This window comes from Simochromis diagramma, unplaced genomic scaffold, assembly GCF_900408965.1.
Source record: "Simochromis diagramma unplaced genomic scaffold, fSimDia1.1 OVJJ01000334.1, whole genome shotgun sequence".
Classification (NCBI taxonomy): domain Eukaryota; kingdom Metazoa; phylum Chordata; class Actinopteri; order Cichliformes; family Cichlidae; genus Simochromis; species Simochromis diagramma.
The window spans coordinates 765,318-774,972 of NW_024386764.1; the positions used below are offsets into that span (position 1 = coordinate 765,318).

The 9,655-nt window shown below is 42.4% G+C and overlaps 1 protein-coding gene across 1 annotated transcript; it reads left to right on the plus strand.

The window, feature by feature from the left end:
* Positions 1-25: 25 nt before the first annotated feature.
* On the plus strand, positions 26-9,655 carry LOC120732639 (aquaporin-4-like). Its single transcript, XM_040030387.1, has 5 exons — positions 26-243; positions 3,073-3,520; positions 3,650-3,814; positions 4,676-4,756; positions 8,347-9,655. The coding sequence occupies exons 1-5, from the start codon at positions 209-211 to the stop codon at positions 8,587-8,589; spliced, it is 972 nt and encodes a 323-aa protein (XP_039886321.1). The 5' UTR covers positions 26-208; the 3' UTR covers positions 8,590-9,655.

Sequence of the window (9,655 nt, forward strand, 5' to 3'; positions counted from 1 at the left end):
CCCAGCCCTTCTCTGTACCCCTTCTGTGCCACCCCACAGAAAAATGTTGGAAACGCCCCTGCTCCACAGTCATTTCATTTTTCTGCCATTTCTGCCCATCGAGGTCAGACCAGGCCAAGCTAGACCCTAATCACTAACAGACAAACTGTGCTTTCACGCACAGAGCCCCGCTATAAAAGCCAGAAACAGCCGTTCTGCTGGTGGAGTCATGACGGAGAGCGGCGGGGCTCTGGAGCGCCTGAGGTGAGTACACGCGTAAAGACTCACTGGAGCTGCAACAACACGGTAGGAGACGTTTTGTTTGGGCCGACACATTTGGTTTTAGCTTCCAGAACTGATTATAGAGCAAAATGTTATATTGCTGAAAAATATCAATTTCATACTTTCAACTCAGGTTGTTTTAAATTATATATTCACATTAAGGCCATTAATGGTAATAATATTATTGTTGGTTGTAGTTTACATCCTTATTTTAATGCTTATTTTGTTTTAATATAAATTCGTTATTCTGGATATTCAATTATTCCCGCTAAGAAAAAAAATGAATTATTATCATTATTATTATTTTTACTGCTGCTGTCGAGAAGCAATAGAAGGCTTTCATGTCTCTTCTCTTCTGTTTGCATTGTATAAATAATGAAGGAGCAACAGTGACAAACTTATAGGAATAAAGGATATTTTTAATGGAACAGAAAGGCAAACACCTGCATCATAATCATTTAATCCGCCCTGAGTGTTTGCCTCTCTGTTCCATCTCCAAATAAATAAATAATAATCCTGCAGGGAATCTGGCAAATAAAAACCGGGCTACTGTGGGTCACATTAAAAGCTTAATGGTGCTAAAAACCAAATGTTTTCTAACTTGAGAAATGAAGAATTTATTTGTTTTTGAAGAAAAGGATCACATTTACATATTAGTGTGAGTCCAACTCAGGACCTTCTTCCTGTGCGGCAAAAGTGCGCGACAGACTTTTGAATGGCCAGCAGGGGGCGTCCTCAGCGGTTGCAAATAGAGTTCCAGTTTTATGGGGCTCATGTTTCGTGCCCCGTGACCTAAACACTTTCCTGATAATTTTATGGGTTTCATGTTCACTTTTAGATTATATTATGTAGACGATATGTTCAATATTAGCAGAAAAAAAGGATTATCCAGGATCTGCTCACTGGATTTGTCAACATCAACTTTTTAGTGGATTTCACAGTGAAACTCTGTTTATGGTTTGTATCTGCAGTCGTGTTCATTTTGCACCCAGAACTCATAACCACTGAGGGCTGGAACATAGCTGGGCAGGTTTTGCCTTCAGCTCTGCTCCTTACACTGCATCTAAGATCTAACAACCTTTTTAAAACACAGCATGTCTCGTAAATGAAATAAGACCTCTGATTTTACACAAACTCTGATGTCTATTTACATTTTATGTTGTGGGGTAACTTTACTAACTATAGCTGCACACAGCAGTACATCTAAAATGTTTTCTGTACTCGGATTCCACATAAACCTTCAAATGTATGACAGTAGCATTGTTTTTGTGCACATGCTACAAAATCAAAAAGAGGCCCACACAATTATTGCACTGTGTGAAATTCTTGGCTCGGATGGTATCACATTGTTCCCAGATAGATCAAACAGACAAAGAAACCACTGTGATCTACAAACAAATGAGTCTGAGAGTCTTGGTGAAAGACTGATCTGCCCATGTGTGCCAGATCTGTGGCTCTGTCGGTGTTATTAGTGTACATGCTTAAACATTATTACCAAAAAGCTAGCTTTCAGTCATTTATCGTCTGCAGCAAAGATTGATTTAATGTCAAAGTATGTGGTTCATTAAAATAAATTCATGAACATCTAGGTTGAAACCAATTAGAGTAGCTAATGAGACAGTGGATCTTTGGATCGCTCCCCATGGTTTTTATCTTTTTTAATTATCTGCAGGGTCTGATTGACCCTCCAGAAGAGTCCCTGACCCATCATTTGTCCCGTTACAATTTGTATGCATTAATTTGCAGTTTTTGATCATTTATCATAATGTAATTAAGCACAAATATGGCAGTAAATACATTTTAGTATACAGCATCCTTGTGTGGTCAATTACAAATGCAATCAATCCAAAAGCTCAGATAGCAATTTAAAAGGCATTTGAAAGCTAAAAATAGAAATGAGGGCAGACTGTGCAGAGTGGGCAATTCTCCACACTGGTTCACGCCCTGAAGGGCTCTGTAAGCTCAAAGCCCACTGTGTAATTTTCTCACTGCAACTAATTACAAAAAAACATTAGTTTGTTAATCTGGTATGCACCATTAAAGCACAGGAAGTTGATAAAGCCTATTAAGTGAGATATTCCTCATTAGCTACCTGGAAGCACCATCTCATGATGAGGCCACGAGTCAAAATCTAGTTCATATTAAGTTGTTTAGTAAATATTATTACTGTTGTTTTTGTTAATATGCACCTGGTCGCCTTACCCCATCAGCCAGGGTAGGCATTTGTGATTTATTTATTTATTTATTTGGACAAACACATACATCACACTTTCAGAAACTAGAACATCCACATACTTTTTGAGCCATGCTTGACGAGTTAAATCTTGATTAGGCAGGTTAACAGTCTTAATATGACATGAGAAGAAAAGTCATATAATAGAATAGAATAGAATAGAATAGAATAGAATAGAATAGAATATAGCATTTCCCTCCTTGTAGATTGCATTGATACAGTATAATGATAGTAATTCTCAGACCCCCTCAGCCTGAATAGTGTGAACTTGTTTATCTGCAGTGAAATAGAAAGTGAGCTTTCCTGTCGCACAGTTTACAAAGCAAATTAAAGCTCAGGCCATGGTGCAGAGCAGAGAAAGGTTCGGTCCACAGTGGGTGCAAGCACAGAACCACTCAAGCTCAAAACTAACAAATGAGGTGGCCAACCTGCTCTACTCTCTCTCTCTTTTCAAATGCAGGTGAGCCGCACTCATCGTGACCATTTTGAAACCAACACGTTGTCCATGTGTTATCTCCCCATTAAAAGGCCACAACCCCCTCTCACAGCATGTTTCCTGCCTCTACGCTCTCTTCCAGGAGGTGTTGCTTTCCCTGTAAACCACAGTCTCAGTCCTGGCCTCCATCGTGCTTCACTCAAGACAAAGCTATGACTGCCTTTAAGGGCATCTGGACCAAGGAGTTCTGGCGCTGTGTGGCGGCTGAGTTCTCTGCCATGCTGATCTTCGTCCTGCTTGGCCTCGGTTCAACCATCAACTGGGGCACTGAGGATCCCCACCCCCCCGACCTCGTGCTCATCTCTCTCTGCTTTGGCCTGACTATTGCCACCATGGTGCGGTGCTTCGGCCACATTAGCGGGGCTCATATCAATCCAGCGGTCACAGTAGCCATGGTTGTGACCAGGAAGCTGAGCCTGGCTAAAGCAGTCTTCTACCTCCTGGCCCAGTGTGTGGGAGCCACAGTTGGGGCGGCCGTACTGTACGGGATCACCCCAGCCGCTGTTAGGGGTGGGATGGGAGTCACTGAGGTAAGAGCAGGAGTGTGTGTCTTTAAATGTGTGACTATGTGTGACAGTTTTATTCTCCACTACCGACCTTTTGCCTGTGAATACATTCATCTGACTACATGCTCACGTGAGTGTGTTTTACTCACACAGGTGAATGACGGCATCTCTGTGGGTACCGCCCTGGTCGTAGAACTCTTCATCACCTTTCAGCTGATCTTCACCATCTTTGCCACCTGTGACCACAAACGTAAAGATCTCAAAGGTTCATCTGCTTTGGCTATCGGCCTTTCTGTTTGTGTTGGTCATCTGTTTGCTGTAAGTACCCAGACACCTGTGCAGTTAGCACGCTGCACTGATTCATCGTGATGTGGGAGAAATTCAGTTCATTGTAATCATGAACAGCTTATTATGTGAACATGTTACAGATTACTTTTTCAAAACTCAGTTCACCGCAGAGTGGATAAAACACTTCAACATCAGCCTTTGGTTTGATGGAAAACCTGAAGCATGCATGCTGTGTTAATTCACAAGTGTTATGTAATCATTCTAAAGCAGAATCAAAACTATTCAAAGAGGAACCAACAGCATAAAGAGGAAGGTCCAGTTTAGTCTCTCACGTTACTGCAGCTGTGATGAAGCCACAAGAGCCAACCTTCAATTATGTGATTAACTGTGTGATTTGTAGTGTAGAGATAGGATTTACATTATTGATGTATGTAATTTAGCTCCAGTGAAAGACTCCAGTGAGCACTGAGCTGTGACTGTTAGTGTGGACAGTGAAAGCACTTTGATTTGCTTGTTTCAGTCCCTCAGTCGGTTAGACGACTGAATGGTTACTGAGTGTTTTCACAAAGTCAGGAGAACAGGATGGAGCCAGATGTGACAACACTTGGTAGATCATCAGTTTAAGAGACAGGTCAGTCCTCCAGCTCACAGTAGTCATCGGTGCTTGAATTAAAGGCAGCTGACCTTCTTCTTAAGTTCATGAAAACGTTTCACTGCTTATCCAAGAAGCTTCTGCAGTTCTAAAAGCTGGTGGAGGTCTTTAACCTCTCCTTGTGAGAGCTGAAGCATCTTCAGGCTCCTAAAACGAAGCCCAGCTGTCCTTAACTCAAACGTTTAAGGCTTGTTGTTTTGTTTGTGAGGTTCATAGCCTGGCTGTGACTGTTCCCTCAGATTCCCTTCACTGGAGCCAGTATGAACCCTGCTCGGTCCTTCGGCCCAGCGATGGTCACATGGTCCTGGGAAAACCACTGGGTAACAACATTTTGATTAATATTCAAAATGCAGAGTGAGTGCACCTTTTGCCATTTTGAAAGTAATTTCAGTCCCAAATATTTTTCAGAAATTATACGTTTATGGCAGTTAATGTGTGGAAATAGTTATAGGCATAAATTCAATAAGAATCTGCAGTTGCCCTCAGCTTTATGGAGCTTTGTAGGGAGTTTCAGGTCATTAAGAGTCTGGTCCACAATGCTTTGTTTTTATAGCGTCGTTTCCAGCAGCAGGCATGCTGTTTGACACTGTCTGCAAGGCAGCACACAGCAGCAACACAGCTGCATTGATTAGTGCTGTTTACAGGAAGTCTTCATAGCAACTGCAACAACAGCTAAACTGGAGACGTCTCCATACAGATACAAATAAATGATGTGTTTACCTGTTACAGTTTGCATCTTTATATGAGTTATAATGTGTTGTGTTTTTTCCTGTTCTTTAATCGTTCTTCGGCGGTTTAACGGCTTCGAGGTTACAGCTGACAGCAGGCCTTTGCGCTGCTTCCCTTGAAGCTTGTCCTGTGTGTTCAACCTCTGTAATATTATAGTTTGTTCTTGGTTTGTAAAACATGGCCGTGCTCTAGCAGCAGACCTGTCCGTGTGTGTGATCGCTCACATGCTTCGACACATTCATAACGAAACTGAGAGACCTTCAGCTGATCGAGGTGATGACGACCTTTGTGTCACTGCTGAACCTGATTGATTATGTTTGGATAAGTGAACATAAGAAAAATAACTGTTTTGTCCTTTGGATTCGCTTCGTACATCAGAGGTTGTAGTGGCGAATTTCTGTCCCAAGCTTTGAAAAAAGAATTCTTCCACTTCTTAATGTGAGCTGTTCAGATGTATTTCTGACTCGTACATACAAACAAAAAACTCTTTGCTGCTACAGCGCACATTCCCATTGCCGTCCTGGCTCACTCTAACCTGCTACCACACATGCGCTGTAATGCTTTCTTACCCGACACAAACGCGCAGCATTTATTCTCTAACAACATGTTATACAAAATCAAACATGTAGCATAATAACTGAAACAGTATCAAAAATATTTCTCTATAGATGGTCTCTAACAGAGGTGACGATGCGTCATTTGTGCGTCAGATTGTGTTGATATCAAACTCATCTTGCAGCTGATTCTGTTAGTGTTGATGATTTCAACCCTTTTTGGATGCGATGGGGGATTTTGTACCAATGTGGCCAATGCCAGCTTTTTGTTTGGAAAGTTTTCTCCAACAACAAAGACGAATTCTCTCTGAGCTCTTTTCGACAATAAGCAGAGAAACTGAAACGAGTCTGCGCTGCTGTCCCGACGCCTCGTTAGTATTCTGGGTCTTTGTGTGCTCTTTCAGCTTTGAAGTCATTTCTTGTTTAGATTTTGATCTTGGAGATTGTTGTAGTCTCTCTCCTTTGTACAGCTTTGATATTCTTTCTGCTTCTCATCATTTTCACACAGCACTGTCTCGTTTCACAGGGAGACACTTTCTCTTTCATTTCCTCTGCCTTCGCACTTTTACCTGTGTACCTGCTGCTGTGGGGCTGGCATCGTGAACATGGCAGTCGCTGGATTGGATGTCACTGCTGTTTTAGTTTTAACTTTGTAACTTAAGACAGTTCGGTGCTTCGAGCAAACGTAGGTGTAGCTTCTGGTATGGATGAGTCACGTCCCCTCCAGACTTAAAAAGGAGCGATTTTCAAAATTAAGAAACCAAAGAAGGAGATTGTGAAGTATGCGCTACACACAATGTTTCTGTATTTATTTGACAGTTCTGCACAGGTAACAGTCCGGTCCAGCTCTCTCTGCCGTCACTATATAGACAAAGAAAGAAGACCCTGTCATCACACAGTCGCCACCACCTGTGGCTCACCTGCCTCCCGGTCCCGCCCCCTTGAGCTCACTGCACCGCTTCCCCCCTGCAGCTGCGCCAGGCAACACTTAGACTTGGTTAAAAAGTAAAACTTTGTTCTAAAGACATTTTTGGCCTTCATGTGTAAATTTCTCTCGTCTCCAGCTGGTTGCAGCTGCACATCCCTGAGCCTGGCCCTGCCCGAGGAGGCTTCCTGTTAGAAAAGAGCTTTTCCTTCCCACCGTCTGCTCGCAGGGGTTATTTGATTTGGGGGGGTTTCTCCATATTATTGTGGGGTCCTTCCCTTACAATATAAAGCACCTTGTTTTTGTGATTTGGTGTTATATAAATACAATTGAACTGAACTGAATTTCAGAATTTTCTTCTTCAAGTATCTCTGCAAACTTCTGACCAAAAGAAATGGGATGTTGGGTTTTTTCAGTGAGACGTGCTTCCCACTGCACCACACTGCCACGCTGGCATGCAGGAACAGTAAGCCAAAAATTCACAGTGTAACAGGACATGATGTGAAAATGTTGAGCTCAGCGCTGGATGCAGATGCTGCAGACAGTCTGTACATGTTTGCTCGGAGCTCCAAAACCAGAAGTTTGGAAACGAGTTCATTGTGAAGTCAGAATTTCTCTTAAGTGGTTTATTTGATCTGTTTCCACCTACGTGAAAAACAGGATCTGGGCTGGATTAATTATTGATTGATCATTATATTTCTGTGTCACAGCGCTGCAGGATACATCAGCCAAGCAGCAGGAAAAACATCAATGAGAAGTTATGAATTCTAGCTCTACTTTAACAAGTACAGCCTTTAAATGTCTTTTTATCCTCATATTTTAGCCCTTAAGGCCGTTTCTAACATATAACATTGTAAGTAAATGGATATTTGAAGTGTTTTGTTTATGGCACAGCTTTTCATCAGTTTGAATTTATAATTTATCACAGTAAACACTGCCTGCCAGTCCAGCAGAGATGTGAGTCCGTCACATAACTAGAATGTTTATTCTCATCAGTTCAGATGATGGTGCTCTCAGCTGTTAGCACCACTTTGTCCTTTTTGTCTTTCTGTGTGGATTTTCTTTCTATCTGTATCTTCACTTACATCAGTGGTTCAGGCGATAATGGGCTGCCCGACACTTTCCTTAGATGCGGCCTGAGACCATCCACAGTGAGTGTGCAGGAAAACCAAAGTCTCATTACTTATTCTGTTTTTTCCTTTTCTATAACAAATCTCTGCTCCAGTGTTTTTGTTTTGTAAGCTGAGACAGTGATGCAGCAGCACATCATGGCGAGGCATTTACACAAAGTTTGATTTTGTTATTTACTAAAATAGAAGAGAAAGCACTTAATGACTGATAAAGTAAGAAGGAAACGTAAAGAGAAGGATCTATCTCATATCTCAGCAACTGTTTTTCTGTGAATTTTGTACAAACGTTTAATTTTGTTGATCCTATGACTTTGTTTCCAACATGATCTTTGATCTCAGCACTTCAGGAGTTAAATATGTGAATTCCTTTTGAACTTTACCTTGAAAATTGGAAATATTCTTCCTTTACTAAAACAAGTTTCTCTCGTAAATTTATTACTTTGATTTGAAAAGTTCTTTGTTGTCTTGGTTTGTGTTGTTTAAAGTCCCCGAGCTCTATTGAAATGAAAGCGCAGACCTTAGTTTGAGCATCCTCGGGATCACCTGTGTGTTCTGTGTTTTCCGTGTGCCAGGTGTACTGGGTGGGTCCGTCAATGGGTGGCACCCTGGCTGCAGCTCTTTATGAATACCTGTTCTGCCCCGACCCAGAGGTGAAGAAACGCTTCTCCGAGACTTTCGTGAAGACGCCCTTCACTGCTGCTAAACAACGCCAGGATTCAGCCACGGCCCAGGAGCCTCTCTTCACTGTCATGGATGTGGAAAGAGCTGAGAGGAGGGAGAGGGAGGTGTCTGGGGAGGTGCTGTCCTCTGTGTGACTAGAAAGAAAAGAAAGCACCAATGCTCCAAATGCTGCAGTCTGCTCTCGTCTGCTCCTGTAGACGGGCGCATTAAAACAGCCATGGTTGAAGCAGGAAGACTGAACACTTCACGAGGGGGGGGGGCTTCTTCTTTTGGCAACCAAAAAGCTTGTGTTGGCTAGTTTAAGTAAAGGGCTGCAAGGCTTTCAAAAGAAATGCTGTAAATAAAAAGAAACTGCTGAAAGTGTGTGTTTGTGCTCATGTAATATGGATTTCCAGTTTTCTTTTCAGGGAAGTGTCACATCTGAGGAATGTGTGGCAGGAAAACTGGGGACGTGAAAGACAAACAGCAACCATGAAGTGACCTTGTCCCACCCTCAGTAACACTCCGGGTAATATGGATGCAATATAACGTCAGTGCTGAGCTCCCTGCAAACAAACACTCTCTGATTCTCTCTCGTCTTCAGTCTGAGTGTCATTTCTGCCGACTTTCTGCCAGAAAACACTGACGCGCTTAAAAGTCAGCGCTCACAGCACGCGCACTCCAGTGTTTTATGATGTCAGCAGCTAACAACACTTGTTAGGGTCCAACATTAAGTTTTCATAACCTCAATCTTAATTTATTCACTGATCTTTCTGTTGTGCTCACAACACCAGGGGGTTGCAGTCTTCTTTTAAAGTGGCATCAAGTTCAACAAAAATGAAAGACGACGCCCTGTGGAGCCTCCTCGATTTTTCACCGCTAAAGACAAAAAACTGCATACCACATAAAAACATTTGACCCCTTTGATAAAGGGAAACAGTGCTTCGCCAGCAGAGGTGAAGCACCGCAGAAGGAGATGTGGCTCATAGTTTATCCAACAATAAACTTATTAATCCTGCTGTAACTGAAACTGGCTTCAGTTCAGCTGGGCCACAGCAGAGGCTGCTGCTAACTTTATGCCTCATATCGCTGTGGACGAGGCCCTGAAGGGTCTCACGGAGAGCATCTTATTACAATCAAAACCATGAAAACTGTCCAAAGATTTGCTTCAACCGCTTCTTCACAAACATGATGAAAACATGCACTTCATGGAATGAGAGG